The sequence below is a fragment of the Sorex fumeus genome, unplaced genomic scaffold (assembly GCF_029834395.1).
Source record: "Sorex fumeus unplaced genomic scaffold, SorFum_2.1 ptg000110l, whole genome shotgun sequence".
NCBI classification, from domain to species: domain Eukaryota; kingdom Metazoa; phylum Chordata; class Mammalia; order Eulipotyphla; family Soricidae; genus Sorex; species Sorex fumeus.
Window position 1 is genome coordinate 3,453,838 of NW_026606167.1, and position 26,056 is coordinate 3,479,893.

General features: G+C 53.6%; 1 protein-coding gene across 1 annotated transcript in view; it reads right to left on the reverse strand.

Annotated features, from left to right (window-relative positions):
• The window catches only part of ADCY9 (adenylate cyclase 9), an 84,836-nt gene extending 74,613 nt beyond the window's left edge, over positions 1-10,223 (reverse strand). The window contains exon 1 of the mRNA XM_056134974.1: positions 8,500-10,223. Coding sequence (XP_055990949.1) covers positions 8,500-10,192 — 1,693 coding nt within the window. The 5' untranslated portion in view covers positions 10,193-10,223. The remainder of the gene's footprint in view (positions 1-8,499) is intronic.
• Between the last annotated feature and the right edge of the window lie 15,833 nt (positions 10,224-26,056).

The following is a 26,056-nucleotide window of genomic DNA, read 5'->3' on the forward strand; positions in this document are numbered from 1 at the left end:
ACACAACCACAGTCCCTGGTGTGTGCTGGGTTTTAGAACTAAATCCTCCAAGATGTGCACCAAATGGAGTGTGGGAAAAAAGAAACACCCTTCAGTGCAGTACAAAATGTGACTCATCCCGGCAGGAGAGTTGGTGATTATTTACTGAACCGTTGCCATGATGCAGTCACTGTGCTAATAAGTGCTTTGCTTGAATCCTCATTTTATTTCACTTCCCCTCTGACAAAGCTACTCTCATTTCTATAAATTGAAGCGCCCCTGCAGAGCTTGTCCAAGGTTCCAGAATTTTAAAAAGGTACTGTGCTAGAACTTATTTCAAATGCCCCAGAAGCAGAAATCCACGCACCTACAATTAGACATACTGCCCAAAGGTAAGCCCTGAAAAAAAATAATAAATAAAAACAAAGAAAGAAAGAAAGAAAGAAAGAAGGAAAGAAAGAAAGGAAAAGAAAAGAAAAAGAAGAAAAAGGAATAGGACCGAAGAGATAGTACAGAAGGTAAGATGTTTGCCTTTCATGTGGCTGTCTCTGGTTCTATCCTTGGCACTCCATATGGTCCCCTGAGCCTGCCAGGAGTAGTGACTCCTGAGTGCAGGTCATGGCCCTGAGCAACGACCGGAAACTAAAAGAAAAAAAAAAAGGAAAATCCAAGCTGATGTTTTATCTTGAACCTTCAACTCCAATAACATAAATCTTGCAGAATCACAAGGATCTCTTTCTTTCATCCTTTTTTTGTTTTAAGAAACAGCAACTGTGTGAACTAAAGTTACTTGCTGTTCTCCATCAAATACAACACATCTCTCCTAATGTGTCACTTCTTCCACCTCAGGATATATGTTTGGGCGGTGTAAGTAAAGCCCTACTACGGGGCCAGGGAGAGTACCGGGGTTGGTGATCTCTGATCTGACCCCCTGCACTACATTATCCCAAGCACAACAGATACTGCCAGAGGGACCCCTGGCCCCAACCGGGTCTGAGCAGCACAGCATCCTCACTGAATCAGCAACCCAGCTGACCTCGAATCACTAAGAGTGGCCCCAAAGACCCGAGTACCACTTGCAAGGTCAAACAACAACACAAGAACAACAAACCCTCCTACAAAAAATAAGCTGGTGAATCACAGATCTGAGTTATCCACCAGTAAACCACTGCATGCAGGCACACGGCTACACTGAAGAATGTCCTTAATGAGGCGGTGAACGTAGAGAGCATGGCCAGGCAGGTAGCTCAGTGGTGGCATACTTGCCTTGCTTGTGTGTGGCACCTGCACTGCCCAGCCGTCCCCAAAAACAAAGTGAATGGTTGTGTTCTATCTGGATAGTCCCTAGAGGCAGGGAAGCACCCGTGCAACTCTGTCACCACAGGCCATGCACGACCTGATGAGGAAAGCACCTGCAGTGCTGGGATGGGAGCTTCTGTGCCCCTGGACCCTCACCTACAAACAACTGGTCAGCCAGATCTGAGCATGTGACACACTATTCCCAAAATGTCCCCAGATTAATCTGTCACATCATGGAACATAACTGGCAGTATTTGTGGCCAGTGACAGGATTCAAACTTTCAAATGGGAAGTCAAATTTTGGAAAACTTCCACCACTGTAAAGTTGACATCTCCCAATACTTTAAAATATATCTTCACTATGAATTCCTCTTTGTCAAATAGTTCACTTTCCCTCTTTTTATTTTTTTTTTGCCTTTTTGGGTCACACCCGGCGATGCTCAGGGGTTACTTCTGGCTCTGCACTCAGGAATTACCCCGGAATGGTGCTCAGGGGACCATATGGGATGCTGGGAATCGAACCCGAGTCGGCCACATGCAAGGCATATTCCCTACTCACTCTGCTATAGCTCCAGCCCCTCACTTTCCCTCTTTAAAGAAACCCTGCAGGGGTGCTCATGTGATATTGCTTTAATAAATGAATTTTTTTTTTTTTGCTTTTTGGGTCATATCCAGTGATGCACAGGGGTTACTCCTGGCTCATGCACTCGGGAATTACTCCTGGCGGTGCTCAGGGGACCATATGAGATACTGAGAATTGAACCTGGGTTGGCCGCATGCAGGACAAACGCCCTATCCACTGTACTATTGCTCCAGCCCCTGAAATAAATAAATTTTAAATAGAAAAACAAAATGTAACCTCAGCAGGCAGAGTGCTTGCCTTGCACGTGACTGACCTTGGTTCGATCCCCAGCACCCCAGATGGTCCCCCACACATCACCAGGAGTAATTCCTGAGTGCAGAGCCAGAAGTAACCCCTGAGCACTGCTGGGTATGGCCAAAAAACAAACAAATTTTTAATTTAAATTTTTAAAAAATGGTTCAAAAACATATCTTATTTTGTATATGCAGGTCTACTGGGACTAACTCTAATTTGGACATGGTATTTGTTGATTCATGTGATTAATGTTGTATATGAATGCTTACTGAATTATAATAAAAATGTAATTTTGTTACGTTACTGCAAAAAAATAAAATTTATCTTATGTCAGCATTTGTACAATCTTCCCAACTCAAGAAAACTATTCCCCAAATGACACAGTGACAAAAGCTAGAGCTATTTTTCAGTGTAGGGCACAAATCTGTATGCCTGCATGAGATCCTGGGCGCCATCCCTGGAACCAAAAAACAAAATAAAATTCCAATGTGGCTTATTATAACAGTTACAACAAAAAAAAAAACCCAACTGATTAATAGGATTTTGAATTCCACAGTGCAACTACTAATCCTTAAGAAATTGCCATTGGTTGGGGCCAGGGATATGGCATGATCATCAGAGTTCAAAGGCTGCACTTATAAGACCTTCGGTTCAATCCCTGATACGACATAGGCCCCAAGCATTTCTGGATGCGTAGCCCTAGCAGCTGAGCACCACCAGATAGTCCCAACAACAAGTTAAAAGAAGAGAAGAAACTGCCTGAGAGTGAACCCCAGTCGGCCATGTACAAGGCAAGCACCTTTGTGCTGTATTATCACTCTGGCCCCACCAGCAGTACTTTTTAAACTTTTTAAACTTAACAGGGGGATCACAGTCCTCCCGTTGTTCATCGATTTGCTCGAGCGGGCCCAGTAACGTCTCCATCGTGAGACTTGTTACTGTGTTTGGCATATCGAATACGTCACGGGTAGCTTGCCAGGCTGTGCCGTGCGGGCGAGATACTCTCAGTAGCTCTCTGAGAGGGGCGGAGGAATCGAACTCGGGTCGGCCATGTTGGCCGCTTGTAAGGCAAACGCCCTGGCGCTGTGCTATCGCTCCAACACTTAACATTAAAAGTTAATGTTAAAAATGTAAAACCGTGACTGTCTTCTCATCAGTTTTTTATAGTGCCAGGGTTTTTGCAAATAGCTATTTCAGAAATATACATTATAATATACACATAAGCCCATATATGGTGTTTTTTGGTTTGTTGTTTTTTGGGGGAGGAGGGTGTTGTTTATTTGATACCAGGGATCAAATCCAGATTCTTACACATGCAAGGCATACAGTCTACCACTGAGTCACATCCCCAGCAACACGGGGTTTATTATTAACTTGGGGGGTTTTGTTTGTCTGGCAGTGCTCGGGAGCTATTCCCAGATATTTGTTCATGGGTCACCTCTGGGGAAGTGCCTGGGGGAGCATCAGTGTCAAGGATCAAACCTGGGGCCTCCCACATATGAAGCAGACACGCTCGTCCTTTGACTCATCCCCTCAGCCCTATTATTCTTTTTTTTTTAGCCCTATTATTCTTAAGTGAATTAAGAAAAGAAATTTTGGGGGGCTGGAGAGATAGTACAGCGGGTAGGGCATTTGCCTTGCATGCAGCCGACCCGGGTTCGATTCCCAGCATTCCATATGGTCCCCTGAGCACCGCCAGGAGTAACTCCTGAGTGCAGAGCCAGGAGTAACCCCTGTGCATCGCCAGGTGTGACCCAAAAAGCAAAAAAAATAAAAATAAAAAAGAAAAGAAAAGAAATTTTTGAACTCTTCAGTTTGTCTCAATTTCTAAATTGGTAAGTACCAATAGATAATGTACATAAAACACAAGCACTGAGCCTCCCCAGTAGTTTCAAGGGATGTTCAATGGTCCAGAGACCAGTGTGTCAGAGAACCACGACTTGTGGCAAGGTTCCTAAATGCCATAGCTCTCCCTGAGGGCCCGGTCCTCAACTTTCACCACCTTCTCAGATCGGCTCACTCTCTAGCCAGAGCTGCGAGACACCACTACCAACCACTTTACAAGGGCAGGCTAGTTTGACAAAGGACAGTTTTCTTCACCAAAGCTGACCAAGTTCAGTGACAGGCTGGCTTGGTGGGTGCCATTCAGCAAGAACACAAATAAGACTGACAAATGTCATGGCCTTCACGAGCCTCCTTGGGGAGCTTCCCCCCGCCCCAGCCTCACATTCCCTGTCCCTTTTTTGTCTTCATGAAGGTCGTGCCTGGCCAGTCTCCACTTGACACGGCAGCTCCCTTCCTGTTTCAAAAACTCTCACCCCTTTATAAAATTCCCTCGAAGGGCACTCGTTCCTACTGGGAGAGAACGGTAGTGTCTTCTACAGAAGCTCAAATGCCTCACAGTCCAGGAGCATCAGCCCAGCTTTTCAGGGGTGAACAGCTTCCCACCCACCTCAGGAAAGTGGGCCTGCCGAATCCTAATGATGAATGAAACCCTCTCACAGTACTGAAATCCCCAGACGGAAATCACCAACCAAGACGAAGAGGAAAATGTAGGCGTGCAGGTGCACACTCATTGGCACACGCAGAAAGCTCAGCGTGCTTTTCCCAAGATCAGTGTTTGGAGCCTGTACACAGCTGACGCTGACCAGCAGAGAGGGGCACAGCAATCACCTGAACGAGCAGGTGAGCAGAAGAGAACTGTGCACAACTTCATTGCTTCCATTGGTTCCGTTCGGTTTTTCCCCTAAGTTATTCTGCCTAAAAATATTACCCTCCATTCTTCTCCATGCCACCAGCTGTTCAGCAAGCCTTCCCCTCCCCTCGCCAAAGCCAAATTCAACTCTAATGCTCAGGCTGAGAATTATCTGCTGGCTGTTCCTTGCTAGAAGCCATCCAGTTAACATGAACAAATTCTGATCAGGGCCACATGAGCCTCGACACCACAGCATGTTTGCCATTCCCAACTCCAGACCCAGATCAAGCCACATTTTCAGCAGTTCCTCATCGTTGTCGTTTGCTCCCTGCAAAGTCATGTTGCAATGTGTACCAGAGGCCCTACTCAAGAACATGGGGAGCACATACTTTCTCTTACACAGGAGTTCAGAAGGGCCTGAGCTGTTGGCTCTCGGGCAATGCCGAGGACCATGGCCTTCCACAACGAGGAATCGGGGATACAGCCACGGACAGGACTGACCTCCCCATCTATCCTCAGTAAGAACAACTGCCCCTCACTTTCCGGATCATTCCCAAAATCCCAGTCCTAGACTGAAAAACTCATCCTTCTCTCGGTGAGTCTACCCCCTAGCTTAAGGGTACACACGTGTACACATCTGCGTACACACACAGCAGGTTCCTCCTGCCCTCTGTTATCCTGAGCAGCCTCACCACTCTCTTACGTGCAGAAGAGAGGGCAGCAACAGGCCCTAAGTCTTCTCGAGCTGACCACTTCTCATCTGTAGCCCATCATCTCCACTGCAGCCGGGCCTGCTGACAGATCACTAAGCTCCATCTCACACCTTCCAAACCTGGAACGCAGAACGAGCTTCCACAATGTCAATCACATCCCCAGCCTCTTGCTCCAAGCCTACGGGTGGCCCCACTACCAACAGGGTCGAATCCAAACCATCCTCATCCTAATGAACTACTTAAAATAACCCCAGTCACACCACCAAGAAACACAGCCCAGCCTTTGCCCCAACTAAATACTACGCAACAGTGTCCTTATCTTCTACCTAGTTAGAAAGGGTTTTGGTTTGGTCGGTTGGTTGGTTGGCTTTTACCTTTTGGGCCACATCTGGTGGTGGTGCTCAGGGCTTATTCCTGGCTTATTCCTGGCTGTGCTCCTGGATCACTATTGGCAGGAACTGGAGGAACCTATGGGGTGCTAAGGCTCAAACTTGGGTCAACGGTGTGCAAGGCAAAAGCTCTACGCACTATACTATCTCTCCAGTCCCTGAAGAGTCTCTTCCTGACCTCAAGATCCCCGTGAAGTACCAGCCATCCCTGACAGCCACAATCACGGCCATTAGCTCACAAATAAATACTTCTGAGAAAGTCAGTGAACATGCAGCAATAATGAAAGTCCACCCTTCCACAAAGCCTGTCAGGACAAATTAGAGAGTGCAGTTTCCTTTCATGCTGCCAAACGAGTTCTAGAATCTCCAGTTTACCCTTACTCGTTTCTGTAGAGTCCATACAGGGTTTCTAAACCCCTTTATCACAACAGAAGATGAGAGGTAAAGGCAAATAACCAACAGTATCGAGAAAATAGCCTTTGAGGCTAAAATAAAGCTTTTACTTCTAAGCTGAAACCATATGTATGCAAAGGTTTTTCTACAAACTATGCCCATCTCAATTCAGCAGACTCATCAGTACCTGGGGAACTGTGACGTTCCAAAGAGGTCCAGAAAGTTGTGCCAACACCCTCAGTGACTGGAGCCCTGTCCACAGGTTTTCAAGGTGAGCCGAACCAAGCAAATCGTATGGTCTTAGGGAAAGCAGCAAAAACCATGCAAAAACTCACTGTGTCTCCAACTTTCCTGCTTCCCTCCAGCACTAAAATTTCTGTCATAAACAGACAACATACACAAATGGAAAGAAAGAGCTAATGTACCACGTTTACACTGGCAGAGGTTTAAAACAAAATTCAACAAACCATTCTAGCAGATTTTTGGTCAGTGTCTTTGAGACCCTTGATCACTAAAGTGAAATAAAACCACCCACAAATGAACAAAAATGGGAACTGTCAGAGCCAAAGACTTGATGATCTCCAAGACACTTAATGAGTGCACCTGCTCTGGTTTCTGAAATTCACGTAAGAGGGTAGTGCAAAGTACAACTTACAAAAACGATCCTGGTCGTCCTTTGGCCCCACTTACACACAGTGCCACATGGTTCCCCGTTCTCTCCACAGGGGGCCATGCTGTCCCAAAGATGCCAAGATGTCACACGTGGGGGACATGAGCCCCCAGTCTGACAGCTTCAGACTAGGGAACATGTCTCTCTGAGAGAGCTCTCTAGAGTAGAGGGAATTAGCCACGAAAATTCTTTTCTGCTACTTTCATAAATTCCTCAACAACTGGCTAACTAATAAGGATTTGGGAGAAGGATGAAGCACCCCTGGAAGAGAACTAAATGACATGAGATCGAAGAGAGAAAAAAATTCCAAGTGACTATCAGGGTCGAGTCAGGGTGGCCAGACCAGCCAAGCCCTGAATCTCTCTGACTCTCCATTCCTGAAGCATAAGACACTCTCCCCTCACCCAGCTCTGACTTTTCTCTGAGTAATTATGCGAGGAGTGAGCACCACACAATACAGTACAGCTTACAAATTTAGGCTTTTAAAAATCAATGTTATTTTCTCCACATACTTCCAAAATAGATGTTTCCCTCAATGCAGAAGGTTTTAGGAGGGCATAGGATTGTTTTTAAAAGGGGATGGCTATTTATTTAGAATCCTTATTTTTGGAGTCACTTATTTAGACACCACTTCCCAGACCTCAAAGAATTCTGTCCTATATAAAAACAAGAGAAATAAAAAGCAGGAGCAGCCAGCCCAGGGTAGCATGAAGAGCAGTCAGGAGCTTCAGATCGGGGAGGGATGTGGAGCCAGACCGACTCCGGGTGGGCTGGGCGGATGGCGGTGGGTGCAAAGCTCACTTGCAAACTATCCGGCTCTCGAGAAGCTCAATTTCTAAAATGCTGGGCTTTGACAAATAGCAAGCTAAGAAAGCATCATGGGAAAGTGAAAGTTGAGAGTTGAAAAAGCAAATATTCTGGAAAAAGAGCTCTAACAGGAGAGGGCCCTGAGTCCCAAGTACCAAGCACAACACAAGGCCTTCCAGGGGAGAGGCACTGTGCGCCTGGGGGCTCGTAATTGCATCGAATGCTCAAGTCCCTGCCGCTCAGCAGAACCCTGGAAGATAAGCGATGAGAAAAATTTTCTCCTTCACATCGGAGGAGAAGGCTTACAGAAACGCTCTGAGGGGACTTGAGGGCAGCCAAATGGAATTCAGCCTCAAAGTGTGGCAAGTTTTGTCACCTGCAGATCCCCAGCCCCCTACTTTCAGAAACCCGAACAGCCCCGCAGGCAGCAGTCATTTTCCAAACCCTCCTGCCTGCTGTCCACAGGTCTCTGTCAGGTCATCTCTGTCACAACGGGACAACTCCGTGACATGTGGCTCACCGGAGGGCAAGTTCCGCCAGCCCTGAGAGGGCCTCATGCTGGGGAGGTATCTGGAAACGACTGCTCTGCCTCAAGTCTGAAGTTGGGAGGGGCTGTCCTGCTTTCCAACACAGACAGCACTGGGGAAGGAGGCGATGAGGCAGAGAAAGCCACGTACCTTTCAACTGGTCGGCAACGACGCTCTGGCCGAGGCGCTCGGTGACCTTCCCATCTTCCATCTCGTACCGGTCATCTAGGTATTTTGCAGTGGCCTCGGAAATGTGCACCTTGCCGGCCACTCCCAGCTGCTCCATGAGATTGGCCAGGTTCACATCGTTGGACCACACGTCGAACTTAAACCTCCTCATACCCAAGATGCCACACAGAACAGTGCCTGTGTGTACCCCGACACGCATGTTTACCATCTCTTTCTTCTCCTGGCAGAACTGCTCAATGGCTCTGATCATGCCCAGGCCCATCTCGATGCAGCAGTAAGCATGGTCAGCTCGGGGCTCAGGACACCCCGCCACGCAGTAGTAGCAGTCTCCCAGGGTGCTGATCTTCTCGCACTTGGTCTCTTCACATAAGCGGTCGAAGCGGCCAAAGAGATCATTCAGGAGACCCACCAGCGCATGGGCAGACTTGTTGGCACTCATTTTGGTGAAGCCCACGATATCTGCGAACAAAATGCTGACTTCTTCAATCTGCTGCATCTTGAAGGGGCGGAAGGCTATGGGGGCCTTCTGGATGGACGACTTCTTCTTCCTGTTCTTGGGGCTCGAGGTGGCGTGCCTTTTGATGGAATTCTCACTCTCCTCGTCCCCCTGCCTCATCAAGTCATCTGCGATGATTCTTGGCATCACTGAGTGAATCATCCGCTCCTTGAGGGCTTTCTCCACCTCCAGGTCCTTCCCGTGCATGATGGACTGGCCCACCTTGAGAAAGGTGCTGCGGGACCTCACCTGGGACATGACGAACAGGTGGATGCCGATGGCATGGACACAGACGTGGAGCAGGGCCCGGCTCAGCAGCTCCAAGTGTGGGGCCCCCAAGCCGGGCGGGGGGAAGCAACCTTCGTTTTGGAAATAGTAGCCGAAGGTCTCGAACAGAACGGAGTAGGCTGCTCCCAGGAACACGCTCAGGTACAAAGGTAAGTGCATGACGGTGTAGAGCAGGAAGAGCACTTGGATGCACATGGAAAAGCTCCCCACTGGAGACAAGCAAGTGTCCGTGGGCTTGGCCGCGGGAGTGTGATTGGAGCTGTCAACACGTCCTGAGTCAGGCCCCAAGACCTGCAGCTGGGCCGCCAGGGTCAGGGCGGACACCAGGAGGGTGAGAACCAGCGAGGTCCACACGTAATGCCGGGCGTAGAGCTTGGTGAAGGTAAACAGGAAGAAGCCCACGCACACGGCGAGGAAGCCCAGGGCAGGGGCGACCATGGCCGTGAGCCTGGGTCGCATGTGCACCGCGAAGTAGACGCTCCAGAGCAGGCAGGCGAAGCCGATGTAGAAGAGCGCGCACTGGAAGCGGCGCTGGGTCTGCGGGAAGCAGCGCTCCAGGCAGGCCTCCTCCAGGTTCACCGAGTCGAAGCGGGGGTCCCACCAGCGGCTGGACGCCCTCTCGAACAGCTGGGGCAGCTTCCTCCGCCGCCGCAGGCGGCCCCCGGCCCCCGCTCGCCGGGGACCCCCGCCCGAGTCCCCGGAGCTGCTGCAGCTGGAGGAGATGCTGTGCTTGCAGTGCTTGGCGTGGCTGTTGGACACCAGCTGCTTGGGGTTGATCTTGACCCTGACGCTGCTGCTGTCCCCGCTCGAGTCGCAGCTCACCTCGGTGCCGTGGTGCGGCAGCAGCTGCTGGTGGGGCGGGGAGGCCATGTTGCCGCGCGCCGCCCGGCCCGGCCGGCTCCCCGCGTCGGCGGCGCCCGCCGAGTCCGAGTGGCGGCCCCCCGCGCCCGCCGCCGCCGCGGGGCAGCCCGGCCCGGCCGCGTCCGCAGGCGCCGCCCGGCCCCGGGGCGCCTCCCGCCTCACGCCGCGCGCCGCGCCCGCTCTCGGGGCTCCCGGGCCGGGCCCCGCATGCCGCGCACACGGCCGCGCCTCCGCTGCGTCAGCGCCCGGCCCGGCCGAGTCCCCGCCCCGCGCCGGCCGGCCCGCGGCGCCCGCGGGCGCGGCGGGAACCCCGCTCGGCGCGGCCCGTCGAGCCGGGACGGCCCGCGGCGCCGAGGGGGCGGTCGGCGCGCGCGCGGGCGCGGCGCGGCGCCGCGGCCCCTCAGCCGGCCCCCGCGGCCCCTCAGCCGGCGCCGCGACGCCCGCCGGGACGCCCGGGGCCCGCCTCGCGCGCTACGCCAGCCGCCGCGGCCGCCGCCGCCGCTGCCCCATGTCGGAAGAGCCGCCCGGGCCGCCGCGGCCGCCGCCACCGTCGCCGGCCCCCTCCCCCGCCCGCTGTCACTGACAACGCGCGCCCGCGCCGCCGCTCGCCCCGCCGCAGCGCGCACGCGCGACCCGCGCGCGCCGCCGCCGCCGCCGCCGCCGCCGCGGGGCCCCGGGAGCGCGCACGGGCCGGCGGGGCTGCGGGCCGGGCGGACGCGCGGAGGCCCCGCCCTCCTCCCCGGGCCGGCTGCGGGAATGCGGACGCTGCGGGACGGCGAGACGCCCCCGCCGGGGCCGCCGCTGCCCCTCTGGACGCCGCTCCAGAGACTTGCACGCGAGTTGGCGACCTGCCCCCCGCCCCGTGCCCACCGCTCGCAGGGGGAACCGCAGCCTCGGGCTGCCGGGCGGAGAGACCGACGACCCCCTCAACGCCGCGCGCGCCCGGGAACCTGCTCCCGCGTCCGCGGCGCTCGGGTCCCTGCGCACCCACGGCTGTTGGTCCCGTGGCACGAAGAAAACTTTTCGAGGAGCCCTACAACGCCCCCCGGCCCCGGCGCGGGGCTCCACGGCCCCCAGCGCGAGCCCGACCCGTCTCTGCTCCGGTCACACTCCGGGGCTCACTGTTGTCTTGGAAAAGTAAATCGGTTGTTTCCGGCAGTGTTTGAACACACACACACACACACTCACACACACACACACACACAAAGAGAATGGATTTGCGCTGCAAAAGTGGCCAGACCCGAAAAGATGATGCGGACCTGAACAGAGCCAGCAAGGCAGGAAAGCCCACTGAGGGCGTGATCCCGGGGCTGTGAATTCTCAGAACAGGCGGATCCACAGATGAAGCAGCTCAGTAGTTGCCAGAGGCTGTGGGTGACAGGAATGGGGAGGGGTGGTAGGGGATTTCCTCCCGGTGACAAACGTTCTGAAGCTAGAGAGCAGGGGGAGATGCTGCCCAAGCACTGGCTTTGCTTTTGGTTTGGGGCCACACCCAGAGGTGCTCCAGTTTACTCCCCCACCCTGCTCTCAGGGTTCATTCCTGGTGGGCCCAGGGACCCTGTGAGGTGCTGGGGATTGAACCCAAGTCAGCCAAGACAAGTGCCCTCCCTACAGTACTATCTCTTCGTCCCCTGAAGTATTGGCTTTTAATGAGTTAAAGGGTTGCTTTTATGTGATGTGTCTTTTACCACAAGTGGGCCAAGTGGGGAAAAAAAAGAATAAAAGTAACAATCTCGTTGCTATGCATAACCTCAAACCCAAAAGTGCATAACCTCAATCTAATCTAGAGAAAACCACCTCAGTCTAAGGGGGAGGAGACCTCAGATGGGCCCAGATTGCGAAACCTCTCCCAGGCCCTGAGCAGTGCTGGCCAGCCCCGCTCGTGGAGAGGCCCTGGCTTTCCTGGTTTTGATCACGGTGCCCAGTGATAAGCCTGGGAGACGCTGACACTCGGGCAGCCCAGCCCGCAAAGGAGAATGCTCCAGGACATCTGCAACTTTAAGTCAAGATATTTCAAAATTTAAAAGTGGAAAAAGAAACAGAGAGACAGTACAGCGGGGAGAGTGCTTGCCTCACACACAGCAAACCTGGATTCAATCCCATAGGCCCCCCCCAGAGCACCACCAGGAGTGATTCCTGAGTGCAGAGCCAGGAGTAACCTCTGAGCCCCTGAGCATCTCTGTGTGTGGCCCCCAAAACAAAAACAAAACAAAAGACTGAGACCTTTCCTGAACATTGGCCATGAGCCAGACACTCTCTGAGCAAATTTCCGGGTGAGGGAATTGAGGTGCAGAGGGCATGGCCCTGAGCAAGCCAGAGGTGAGCATAAGAAGTCACCCGCTGCTTTCTCTCATGGCTCTGGTTCATGCCACAGGCCTCTGAGGCAGGTGTTGTCCCTACTATGGATGTGTGACACTCAGGCCAGGGGTGACAGGCCTAAAGAATGGGATTTGGTTACAAATCAGATCGTCCCCAACCTCCACTCCGGAGCTCAGGGAGCACCGACAGCCCTGGCATCTGTCAGCCTCAGTAAGATGGCCCTGCCCGCACCCTGCTGATCAGCTGGCGACCCAAGACCCACCCTGCCCACCTGCCTCATCCCTCCCCAGCACTTCAGGCCACCTCCCATCCGTGGCATCTGAAACTTAGTCACATGGGTTGTCCAGGCCCCATAACAATCAAACCCACTCCCTACTTTTATAGCTACAGGCCTTCTAGAAGCGGCAGGCTACCTGGACTCCAGGCAGGGGTGTGAATCATCCCACACCCCCTCGGGCTGGGCCTGGTGCCCCAACTGCCTAGGCCCTGGGTACAGGAATATGTTGCCAATGGCTTGAAGTGACTGGGAGTGGATGGGCGAGAAACGGGCACTGCTGAGGTTTGCTGGCAGTGCCAAGTGAGAGTGCCAAGATGTAGAGGGGAGTCACTGGGGGAAATTGGCAGGGGTGCCCACTTGGACAACCATCTCTGGTCAGTGCAGTGAACAAATGGGGCCTTTAATCAATCGTTCAGTTGATGGGGGAGCAGTTATAGGAATCAACCCACATTTTTCCACAAAGGAGCGATAGCACAGCGGGTAGGGCGTTCGCCTTACAAGCAGCCAACATGGCCAACCCGAGTTCGATTCCTCCGCCCCTCTCGGAGAGCCCGGCAAGCTACCGAGAGTATTCGATATGCCAGACACAGTAACAACCAAGTCTCCAATGGAGACGTTACTGGGCCCACTCGAGCAAATCGACGATCAACGGGAGGGCCTTTACCTTTACCTTATCCTGAAAATGAACAAGATGGGAATTTTGATTTTTTTAACCACTTTTAATTCTGCTCAGATATCCAGAAAACTCTTCAGTGCCACCCTCAAGAACATCATGCGATGACTAGAAAGGAAAGGAATGGGAGTGAAGATAGATGGTCGGCAACTACACCACCTCCGCTTTGCTGATGACTTCGTACTAATAACACCAAACATTAGCCAAAGCAACACAAATGCCGGCCAACTTCGACTGTGAGTGTGGAGAGGTCGGACTACAGCTGAATCTCACGAAGACAATGTTTATGAGAAACAGTTTTGTTCCTGACGTTCCATTCGCTCTCAACGGAACAAACATCTCCGAGTGCAACAGTTATGTGTACCTAGGTCGAGAAGTCAACATGACGAATGACCTGGCACCTGAGTTGTGCAGGAGGAAGAGAGCAGCTTGGAACGCCTTCAAGAGCATCGAAGAAATAGCTAAGAGGACGAAGAACCTCTGGCTCTGGGCACATCTCTTCGATTCCACTGTTCTTCCTGCATTAACATATGCCTCAGAGACCTGGGCCCTACAAAAACAGGATGAGAACGCCATTCAGGTCTCCCAAAGAGAAATCGAAAGAGCTATGCTTGGAGTAACCCACTTCACTCAAATAGAGAAAGAATCCGGAGTTACAGCCTCCATCGACAATCAAGAATCAGGGACGCAGTCTCGTTTGCCAAGGCTTCAAAAATCAGATGGGCTGGACACATAATGAGATTTGGAGACAGCCGCTGGACTAGAGCTGTTACCGACTGGATTCCACGGGACGTCAAAAGATCGCGTGGCCGCCCACCTACTGATGGGTTTGAGGCTCTTCATGTTCCTAGAACGAGCAGACGCCATTGGGCTACACTAGCACGCGACAGGAACAAATGGAGACGTTACTGGTGCCCGCTTGAGCAAATCGATGAGTAATGGGATGTCAAGTGATCAAGTGATTCAGAAAACTAACTTGCATTTGATTTCTTTGTCCTAGCTAATCAGGACAACTGTCAAGAAAAGCCACCATGAGGCCAGAGAGAGAGTACAGTGGGCAGGGGGCTTGCCTTGCATGCAGCTGACCCAGGTTTGACCCTCAGCATCCTACACACTCCTGTGAATATGCCAGGAGTGATTCCTGATGACACCCAAACCCAGGGCTCCCTCCCGACCACCTTTCCAGCCTGAGTGCAGGGACAGGAGTAACTGCTGAGCACTACCAGGTGTGACCCCCCCCCAAAAAAAAGGAAAAAGAAAAGCAAGGAAGGAAAGACAGACTGCCACTCCCCTGAGTCGCCTTAAGGTCAAGTCTGACTCTTCTATCTAGAAAATAGAAAGCAACTACCTCTCTGGAAAGGCCTGAAGCATAGCCCAGAGCAAGCTCAGCCGTGCAGACCCTCTGGGCATGTTCTCATCCTCCCTACCCTGAAAGGAGCCACAGATGAGCCACCAAGGTTGGGGTCAGGCACAAAGTCAGCTGCTACTTTCTCCTCCTTTCTCTGTGCTCAGGAATTACTCCTGGCGGTGCTCGGGACCATATGGGATACTGGGAATCGAACCCAGGTCCGCCGGGTGCAGAGCAAATGCCCTCCCCACTGTATTATCGCTCCAGCCCCTCCTCCTTTCATTTTCTTCTGTCACGCCCAGCAGTACTCAGGGGTCACTCCCTGTGGTGCTTGAGGGACCATGTGGTGACAAGGATCACCCAAACCCAGGGCTCCCTCCTGCCCTGCCCACCTTTCCAGTCTTCTGCCCTCCACGCATCTGTGGGCCACCCTGATGGTCCCAGAACACGCTTCAGGGGAAGTCACCAGCAAACAGAGCAAAGCCCAGCTCTAAATACTTCAGTAATACCTGCTCCGACCACCCACGGCCTGGTGTTCTGTGGGTACCACAGGGGTGCAGACAAGAAAGTGCTTACATGCTGTTGTGACTCGGTCTGAAGTGAGCGCTTGGCACTGACTGGGCTGAGGGGTTAGAATTTTGGGGAAGTGCAAATTTTTTCAGACCTGTAACATACAGAAAGGATTCAGAAGATTAAAACAGGGATTAAGAAAGGTAGTTCATGTGAAGCTTTCACTGCAGGTGCCTCTTCAAAGCCCTGGGGAGGGAATTTCCTCCTCCAAAAGGGAAGAATTTGCTCCAGGAAAGCTCCTCTTGCCTCACCAGGACAACATTGTGAGGCCTGGGGTGACAACAGCTTCTTAGGGCCGTGGGAAGGGAGCGTGAGAGCCGAGGCTAACAGAGTCTGCTGAGGCCTGAGTCTGGGTCGGCCTTTCATGGGGCCGACCCAGGTTCGCTCTCTGGCATCATCCCACATGGTACCATGAGCCCGCCAGGAATGATCCCTGAGCACAGAGCCAGGAGTTACCCCTGAGTATTGCTGGGTATTGCCCATAAACAAAAACAACAAAAACCGGGTTTTTCATCCCTTGCATCTATATGGTTCCACCTGGATATGTTGGCTTTATCCTGCCTCCAAGAGCACTGCTCTTGAACCCAGCTGTAGAAAGCAAATCACTTCACAATGCTTTTTCAGCATGTCTGATTTGGGGGGGGGGGGTAAACTCTAAATAATAGTGGTGAATCTTATTGAAACAATGAATCTAATCAAAGCAGATAGAGTGTTAACTAGAATTCATCTGCCTCACAGGGACGGGGAGGGGTGGGGGGTGGGGTTTTATTGGGGTTCTTCAGGGTAAAAAATAAGTATTGGTAAAGGGAAATGTGTTTGATATTTGCATGACTGAGACATAAACCTGAAAGCTTTGTAACCTTTCCCACAGTGATTCAATAAAAAAAAAAAAAAGAGCACTGCTCAAGGTCCTGCCTTGTGCTTTTACTGCACAGACAAAATCACGGATACTCATGGGTGGGGGCTGGTGTTCAGCAGGTGGGGTGACTTGCACGAGGTCAATCTGGGTCCGATCCCTGGCTGGCCATATGGTCCACCTGTGTCCTGCCAGGAGTGACCCCTGAACACAGAGCCAAGAGTAAGCCCCAAGCAACGCCAGGTGTGACCCAAAAAAAAAAACCAAAAAAAAGGGGGAGGGGTGGCAAAGAGCCAGTACATTGGGGGAGATTCTCGCCTTGTATGTGACCGACCTGGATTCAGTTCCGGCACCCCATATGGTCCCCAAGAGTTGCAAGGTGTGATCCCTGAAGACAGAGCCAGGAGTGAGCCCTGAGGAGAAGGGTGGCAGGCTGGGAGAAGGAAGGAAAGAAGGATGGAAGGAGGGAAGGTTTCAGGATTAGATCGAAGGACTGGCTACCACCTCTGTGAATGCACCAAATCCTGCTTTCCAAGGCTGACTTCCGCGGGCTGTAAACTGTACATCAGTAACGAAAGAATGAATCAAGAGGGAGAAACCAAAGCACACAAGCGAATGAAGGTGGCCATCCATCAGGCCCTCTCCAGAGTCTAGTAAATGCACCTCTGGGCTCCAAGACACAGCTGTGGAAATTTCCACCCATGAGGACCTGGAGGCTGTGCTCTGGGGCCTTCTCTCTGGCCGCAGTCCAGCTGCCTCTGGGTGCTTATGTTGATGTGGCTCAGAAAGCAGTGGGGAAAGGCTCTCTCTCTCTCTCTCTCTCTCTCTCTCTCTCTCCTCCTGCTGCCAGAGAGAGGGCCCGGACCATTCATAGAGGTCAGCATCCAGCCTCTTCCCCTCAGTACTGGACCTCTGGGTGATGGTCAAGGCCCCGATAAGAATACTGTTCATACTGGAAGAAGCTGCCAAATATCTGCTTGGAGCTAATAAAAATAAAGTAATTTTACCCATTTAAAAAAAAAGTAGTGGGGCTGGAGCGATAGCACAGTGGGTAGGGTGTTTGCCTTGCACGCAGCCGACCCGGGTTCGATTCCCAGCATCCCATATGGTCCCCCGAGCACCGCCAGGAGTAATTCCTGAGTGCATGAGCCAGGAATAACTCCTGTGCATCGCTGGGTGTGACCCAAAAAGCAAAAAAAAAAAAAAATAGTGATGAATGGATAGAAAGTACTCTTTGGGGGACTAGAGAGAGAATCCAGCAGGTAGGCCACTGCCATTTTCCTTGCATGTGGCCAATCCAGGTTCAATCCCCAGCATCCCCCATGGTCCCCCCCAGCACTGCCAGGAGTAATTCTGAGCTCAGAGGCAGGAGTTACCTCTGATGATAGCTGGATGTGGTCCAAAAACAAAAATAAAAACAAGCAGCCCAACCCCCGCACCCCCCCTCGAAAATGCTCTTGGTTCTGAGCATGTCTGTGGAAACCATGGAGACTAGCTGACTCCCAGGCCCCCACCAGCCCTTCCATGCTGAATTCTGCCTTCCCCCAGTCCTGAAGGAGCTCGGGGTGCCCCAAGGTCCCGCCACAGTCTGCAGTCGGAGTCCCCACCCGACGTGTGGGTGTGCAAACACATCCTCTCCCAGCCCTCCGGCCTCCCAAACTGTTTCTCCAGGAAGCAGGAGGGCTGGGTCTGCGGCCAGTGCGGTTTCCAGGGCAACAAAGCAAACCGACCCACCCAGAGGCTCAGGGGCCAGACTTGTGACCAGGACCCTGAACTGTGCATCAGGAAGACCCAACCCTCGGCTCCGGCAGCCCCAAAGCCCATCATCGCCAACTCCCCCAGGCCCACCCCACTCCTCCATCCCGGACCCTGGGCTCCTGCTTCCCCATGAGGAAGGGACAGGGTGGTCGGGGCACCAGACACACCCAGGATGTTCTCACGCTGCCACCTGAGTGAGCCCTGGTTGGAAGGCAGAGCAAAGCCTATAAATAATCAGGCTTTCCGGCCAGCAGTGCCGCCCAGCCTCTGTGTCCACGCAGAGGCCGGAGAGATGGAGAGATGGAGAGAGATGGGGAAGAGAGGGGGAGAGATGGAGAGATGGAGAGAGATGGAAAGGAGAGAGATGGAGAGAGATGGAGAGGGATGGAGAGATGAGAGAGATGAAGAGAGATAGAGAGAGATGGAGAGGGGAGAGATGGAGAGAGATGGAAAGATGGAGAGAGATGGAGAGGGATGGAGAGATGAGAGAGATGAAGAGAGATAGAGAGAGATGGAGAGGGGAGAGATGGAGAGATGGAGAGATGGAGAGAGATGGAGAGAGATGGAGAGATGGGGAGAGATGGGAAGAGATGGAAAGATGGAGAGATGGAAAGAGAGAGAAATGGGGAGAGGAGAGATGGAGAGATGGCAAGAGATGGAGAGATGGAAAGAGATGGAGATGGACTGGGGCAGCACCACACCTCTTCTTGTTTCCCGCCGAGTCGGGGAGACCAGGTCTCACCAGAGACCTGAGGGGGGTTCCTCTGAGTTTGTCCTCCTGAAGCTCCAGGGAACCCCAGGGACCCTGGACCGGTGGCTTGACCCCCTTCACCTACGGAGCAGGGCTACCCCAACCTGCACCCAGGCAGGGCCCATCTGAACTCGCGGGGCCTCGGTCCATGACCCTCGGGCTCAGGGCCAGGGTCCTCAGGCTGAGAATCTAGCTGTGAATCGCGTAAATGGAGCTGGGGAATCCCCCTCCTCGCCTGCTCTATCGGGCTGAATGGCAGCCAGGGCTGAGGGTTAGACAAAGGGGCAAATTCAGTGATGTTTTCTACCAGAGTGTCAATTTGCAGCATTATCCTTGAGAAATTATTAATTCTGCCACCATTTAAAAAATTAGACTTCTGGGGGCTGGAGCAATAGCACAGCGGGGAGGGCGTCTGCCTTGCGCGCCGTCCATCCCATACTGTAGGATAACACTGTTTTGTCCTTCCTCAGGTAGCTTAGGTTTATCGGGTCATACCCATCTAAGGACACTGAACTTGTATTGGAAGCAATGTTCTTTCTGTATGGACACAGGAAGACAGTTAATATTATGCCTTTATAATTTGGGAGTTGATTGACTCTGAATAATATTTACTCCTGGGCATCTGCTTTCTTACTCAGTTGCCCTTAGTTCCTAGCACCCCAAAAGCAGGGTCCCGACGAGGGACTGAATGGACCCAGGGCAAGCTGTGAGCTACCCTGGAATCGAAATGGGCCAAGCCAAAGCGCCACGATACTCAACTATAAGTTGAGGGCATGACAAATGCTGTCATGATCCAAAAGTAAGTAACAACGAGACTAGGATCCTGCTGGAGCTAGGAAGATTAACCTGGCCTGAGGACTGCGGAATGTATAGTGAGATGTTCTCAGGAAGAACCAAACTAAGTTTATATCTCTTACTGTGCTCATACAGAATGACATTGCTAGAAATATTAGAAGTAGATTACTAACTGAGGGACGAACTGGGATCCCACCCTTGAGCGGATCTCCTAGGAATCTGGAGTAATCTCTTTAGATGAGATTTTATCCTTGAGTTAATCTCCTGGAGGAGTGGTCTTAGCTCTCTTTGTTGATTTGTCAATATTCAACCCACCTTTATGTCACCGTCTTACGTGATTGCTATATAAACTTGGGGAAGGGAGAGTCAGAGAGAGAGGGGCTCAAGCTTGAGAGAAAGAATAGCCGTCCTGATCCAGGCCACACACAGGGCTCAAGAGCCCTGAACGCAGGCGGTGAGAAAGAGCCATCCAGTGAGCCCGTGAACACACAACCTTTGGCGTGCTAAGATTTTACACCATATGGCCCCCTGAGTACTGCCAGGGGTAATTCCCGAGTACAGAGCCAGGAGTAACCCCTCAGTATCGCTGGGTATGACCCCAAAAGCAAAAATGAATAAATAAATAGACTTCTAGAGCTGGAGTGATAGTACAATGGTAGGGAGTTTGCTTGCATAGAGATGACCCAGGTTTGATCCTTGGTACCCCACATGGTTCCCCAGATCCCTGCCAGAAATGATCCCTGAGCACAGAGCCAGTAGTAAGCCCTGAGCACTGCTGGCTATGGACCTAAAGCCAAAGGGAAGTGAGGGAAGAGAGAGAGGGAGGGGGAGGAGGGAGGGGAAGAGGGAGAGGGGGAGGGGGGGCGGGGGAGAGAGACAGGAGGCAGGGGGAAGGGGGAGGAGGAGAAAGAAGGAGAGAGAGAAGGGGAAGGGGCAGGGGAAGGGGAGGGGAGAGGTGGAGGGGCGGGAGAGAGAGAGACAGGGGAAGTGAAGGGAAGAGGGAGAGGGGGAAGGGAGGGGGAGAGGAGGGGCAGGGGGAGAGAGGGAGGGGCAGAGGGAGAGGGAGAGACAGGAAGTGAGGGGAAGAGGGAGAGAGGGGGAGGGGAGGGGGCAGGGGAGAGGGGAAGAGAGGACCTCAGTAAGAGCTGGGCCAGGGGCAGGGCCTCACGGCCTCCCTCCAGGCCTCCCTCCAGGGAGGGAGAAGGCTCTGGCAGAGGCTCCTTAATGCTGGTTGAGTCACGCAAAGAAAGAAGAGCTGCTCTGAGCAGCTGAGCCAGGGGGCCTGAGTAGGCGGGTCCAGCCTCCCCCAAGCCCTCCCCCAGTCCTGACGCACACCTTCTGGCACTTTCTCCCGGAGAGAGGCTGCACAGACCAGGAGGCCCAGCCCTGCTGGTATGGAAGAGCCGCTCTGCTCTGGCCAGACCACTGATGGGGGTGTCCCTAGCGGGTCTCCCCTGCTGGATGTGACTCATGACACTCTTGGGAACGGGCTAGAGTGAGTGTGGGGCGCAGTGAGTGTGGGGAGGCCAAACCCCCACTGACATAACAACGGCTTGGTATTTCACCTTCAAAAAATGTTTTTCTTTGGGCTCCTTTGTCCCAGAAGTTCTGCAGCGGTAGGACATTTGCCTGGCATGTGTCTGAATAGCACCTCATAGTCCACTGAAGTCCACCAGGAGGACATGTAAGTGTCAGAGCCAAGCATAAGCCCTGAGCGCCACTGGGTGCCCCCCACATAGAGAGAGAGATGGGGGGAGAGAGGGGGAGAGAAAGAGGGAGATAGAGAGGTAGAGAGAGGGAAAGAGAGAGAGGAGAGAAAGAGAGAGGGAGAGAGAGAGGGAGAGAGAGGGAAGAGAGAGGGAGAGAGAGGGAAAGAGAGAGAGAGGGAGAAAGAGGGAGGGAGAGAGGGAGGGAAAGGGAGGGGGGGAGATGAAGAGAGAGAGGGAGAGAGGGAGCGAGAAGGAGGACCTCCAAGGAAGAGAACACTAACCCCTCTTGACTAACCCCTCTTGGTTGAGTGTCCGGTCAGCGTGAAAGGGACCCGCAGGTGGCGGTATCCTGCCCAGGGCGTGTGTGTGTGTGTGTGTGTGTGTGTGTGTGTGTGTGTGTGTGTGTGTGTGTTTAATCCAGACACGGAACCCACACTCAGATGGGGGGCCTAACCCAGGGCTCCGGCTCCTGTGAGGTTCTCCCAAGGTGCCAGCCACCTCCCTGGTGTCCTCCTCCTCACAGGCCCTGCGCTTCTCTGGCTGTCTCATGCCCACACACCCCTCACCCCTGTCCTCTCAGCCCGCCCCCTGCTCGGCTTTCCAGCTTCCTCTCCGGGAGCCCCAGGCCCTGGGCCCCCACCAAATGGTCAGTGAGACCTTGGACCTGCACACGCACACGCAAACTCACACCTGAACACACGCATCCACACACGCATCCACACATGCATGCATACATGCACACACGGATTCACATATGCACAGACTCACACATACATTTACATATGTACACATAGGCATTCACACACACAGTATACTTGTTTACATAGCCCAGGGGTGGGAGAGCAAAAGGTTCCCCACTGAGGGAGCAGACAGCCAGGGTCCCTTCCGCCCGGGGCAGAGCCTGGAGCCCACCCCCAGCAAGGCCGCTGCGCCCTGTGGGAAGAGAAGGAATCTGAGGGGGGCACCCGCTTGGCACCTCCCAGGAGCCTGCACAATGCGAGCATGTGGGGCCCTGGCCCCAGTGCTCTGTCGTGACCGTCACCCAGCACCCCATCCGGCCTTCACAGCTCCCCATACCTGGCCCGGGGCCGAAAGGATCAGCCCAGACCCGGACCCAGACCCGGAGGGACCCGGGCTGGGGGCGGGGCCTGCCTGTGCTGGCCTGCCTGGCTCACCCCAGTCCAGAGGCGGGTGTTTATTCCATGCATGGGGGAAATAAACAGACTAATTTCTGGGAAATCGCCTCAGAGTCCTGGCTGCATCCTGAGATCCGGGTGGGGGACTCGAGGAACCACGTGGCCAGCTACTGCCTGGGGCCCCAGCAGTGTCACCCTCAGGACTTCCCAACTCCTGCCATTAACATGCCGTGAGGAAGGATGGGGATGACAGACCCAGCATCTCTGTAGACCCCCCTAGCCTGGCTGGCAGGAATAAAGTCACCGGCATGGAGGAGGCTCAGTCCCCTGAAGGTGCTGGTGCCAAGGCGACCCACACCAGAGCCCTGAGGCCTTGCTGAGAGTCGACTGTGAGATTCTAAAGCTGAAGAAACGAAAGGGGCCTCGACCAGCCAAAACAACAGCATCAAGGCACAAAGCTGGAGCCTTAGTTGAGCTAATTTTAAAACAATAATCAAGGGCTAGAGCGATCGCACAGCGGGTAGGGTGTTTGCCTTGCATGTGGCTGACCCGGGTCCGATTCCTGCATCACATATGGTCCCCTGAGCACCACCAGGAGTAATTCCCGAGTGCAGAGCCAGGAATAAGTCCTGTGCATTGCCGGGTGTGACCCAAAAAGAAAAAATAATAATAAATAAATAAATAAAACAATAATCAAGACAGTCTGGCATCAGCATTAAGATATACAAGCAGATCACAGGGAAGAAAAACGGAAGCAGGCCTTTGTACAGAGCTGTTGATTTCAATCAAAGGAAACAAAAATAATATTTTCAACAAAAAAACTGCAAAAAATCATCAGGATAAAGCACAGCCAAGAATCTTACATTGACATGGACGCAAGGTCCACACTAAAACCGCTGCATGGGGGAAGAAAATACAGAAGATTGTTGCCGTGACCTATAAGAAAACCCAAACCAAAAAGGCGCTAGTTCTTAAAAAAGACCAGAGTGAAAGTCACCCCAACGGCAGCCTGCAGTGTGCCAGGGAAACGGGCTGACGTCAGCGCGCAGCAAAGCCCCGACGGGGCCCTGCATGGCGAGTGGAGAGCGCAGGAGGGCCAAGGCCCCGCAGAACCAGGCTCTCTGCTTCGTAAACACTAAATATAAAACCGCAAGACGCAGCAATTCTGTTTCTGGGTATTTACCTAAGAGAAAGCAAACACGTGTCCATGAAGAGCCGTGTGCAAGAATATCCCCAGCACTTTGGTCCAGAACAGCTCATACCTGGCAACAGCCCAGATGTCCGTCTATAAAAAACAGAAACTGGGGTCAAACCGTAGCAATCAAGGGGAAAAAAATTTAAAGGTACAAACCACGTCTCGGCAGCATGGACAGACATCAAAGACCACGAGCTGAGCCAAAACGCGCTCTGTTCCGGGCCCTCCTTGGTGACCCCAAGGGACCAGGATGACAGTGGCAAAAGCCAGCAGTGGGGAGAGGGGACCAGCCAGGCCAGTGGCAGGAAGGCACTTATTTGTGGGGAGGGGATGGGAACCTTCTTTCACACAGTGACTCTTTCTCAGAGTCCCTAGAGATGACCTCCTGAAGGAGGGTCAAGGTCACGCAGTCACCCTCAGCCTCCACCAGCCTCTGGTCCCTGCAGACAGGCCCGTTCTGGCCACTTCCCATGGAGGGAAGAGAGTGTCCCGGCCAGCTGCCGGAGCCACCACCACACAGGCGGATGTGAGGAGCACAGCCACGCAGAGCCACACCGGGGTCCCTGAGCTGCCGTGAGGGGACTGAGCTGTGCTCAGGGCCCCCGCCCCCCCCACCCCATTGGTCTCACCAGCCTCCCTTGCAGGGCGACCCTTTCCCGCAGAGGCCTCCCCCTCTCTCCTCTCCTGGGGAAGAGCCCCCTCACCCTCTTTGGTTTACTTACTTTGTTTTTTGGTTGGGGGCCACACCCGGCAATGCTCAGGGGTAACTCCTGGCTCTGCACTCAGGAATTATTCCTGGAGGTGCTCAGGGGACCATATGAGATGCCCGGAATCGAACCCGGGTCATTGTGTGCGAGGCCAGGGCCCTCCTGCTGTGCTGTCGCTCAGGCACTGCCCCCTCACCCCCTCTTTGGTGCCCTCAGTCCCCCAGGAGGTCCTCTGGGCTCCTAAGAACCGTCCCCTGCAGCGCGTGGTGCTGGCTCCCAGCTGTGGGCGGCCGCCTCCTTCCTGAGGGGCTGGCAGGGGGGCAGGGGGCCACCTGGGAGCGGCCAGAGGCTGCCAGACAAGGGGTGTGAGGATGGTCCAGAGATAGTGCTCGGAGGGCAGGAACCGGCTTAGGTGGGGCCTGGGGTGGGGCTCTGTGCCCGCACCCCCCGCCTGGCATGCATGAGGTTCCACGGTCCATCCCTGGCACCACCCCACACGAGCACCGCCATGGCGACCCCGGCACCACAAGTATGTGATCTCCAGGGCTTGGCAACAGGCACCAGGCACATGGCAACAACAACAGGAGAGCAAACCCGCCAGGCCACATTTTCAGAGTTTCCATTGTCCCCACCCAGAAGTTTGCGAGCTCAGAGGCTCCCTGGCTCCCGGCCACCCTTCTCACCGCTGCACCTGAGTCTACTCCCGCCCTGGGGTCCTGACTGCCGGGCACTAGTCAGCAGCCGCAAGACCCCTTAGCCGGGGTGAGCAGGCAGCCAGGCGTACGCAGGAAAAGCAGCCAGTCCCCGGAGGAGCAGACGCCAAGCAGGTGGCTGCCGTGGGCCAGGACCCTAGGGGCACTCAAACAGCAAAGCCCTCAAGGCACTGCCCTGCCAACACATGGCACCTGCCCACGCTTGGGTGCCAGTAAAGGAGCAGGTGTAAGACCGTGCACTGACCAAAGAAGTGTTTGGTGGCAGGGGGCAAGCCAGAAGGACCTACAGCTGGAAGGAAGGGGGAATCAGGGAAGACTTCTTGAAAGAAGCTGCACTGGCGCCTGCAGATGGCAAGGATTTGGGCAGGTGCAAACAGGAAGGCATAATCCAAGCTGAGCCTTTCCATCTGGCGAAGGCCAAGCAGCTCTCTCTTGCCCGCAAAGATGCCCACATCGAAATCCCCAGAAGCCGTCTTTGTTCCTCTCTCAGCAAGCCTCAGGGACAAAGACACGCAGTGGTTCATGGCCCTGCCCTGCTGTGGGGCCAGAGCCGCAACGCAGCAGGGAGAACGCTTCCCTCGCACGCAGCTGAGCTGGGCTCGAACCCCATCATCCCACCTGCTCTCCCAAACACCACTAGGAATAATTTCTGAGCCCAGAGCCAGGAGTAATTCCTGAGCATTTCTCAGTGTGCAAGCAACACAGAATAAATTATTTAGCATCTGCCTTTTGGGCAGGCTTGGGTGATGGTGGGAAAATTCAAATTAATGGTGGTGGAAAGGTGTAACAGTGGTGGGATTGGTGTTGAAATATTGAATGGAATCAATTACTGTGACCGACTTTGAAAATAAAGCACCGCACTGCGCTGTCTTCCCATTGTTCATCGATTTGCTCGAGCAGACGCCAGTAAGGTCTCACAACAAATTGTGAGACTTGTTGTTACTGTGTTTGGCATATCGAATACGTCACGGGGAGCTTGTCAGGCTTTGCCGTGGGGGCGAGATGCTCTTGGTAGCTTGCCGGGCTCTCCGAGAGGAGCGGAGAAAGCAAACCCGGCTTGGCCGCT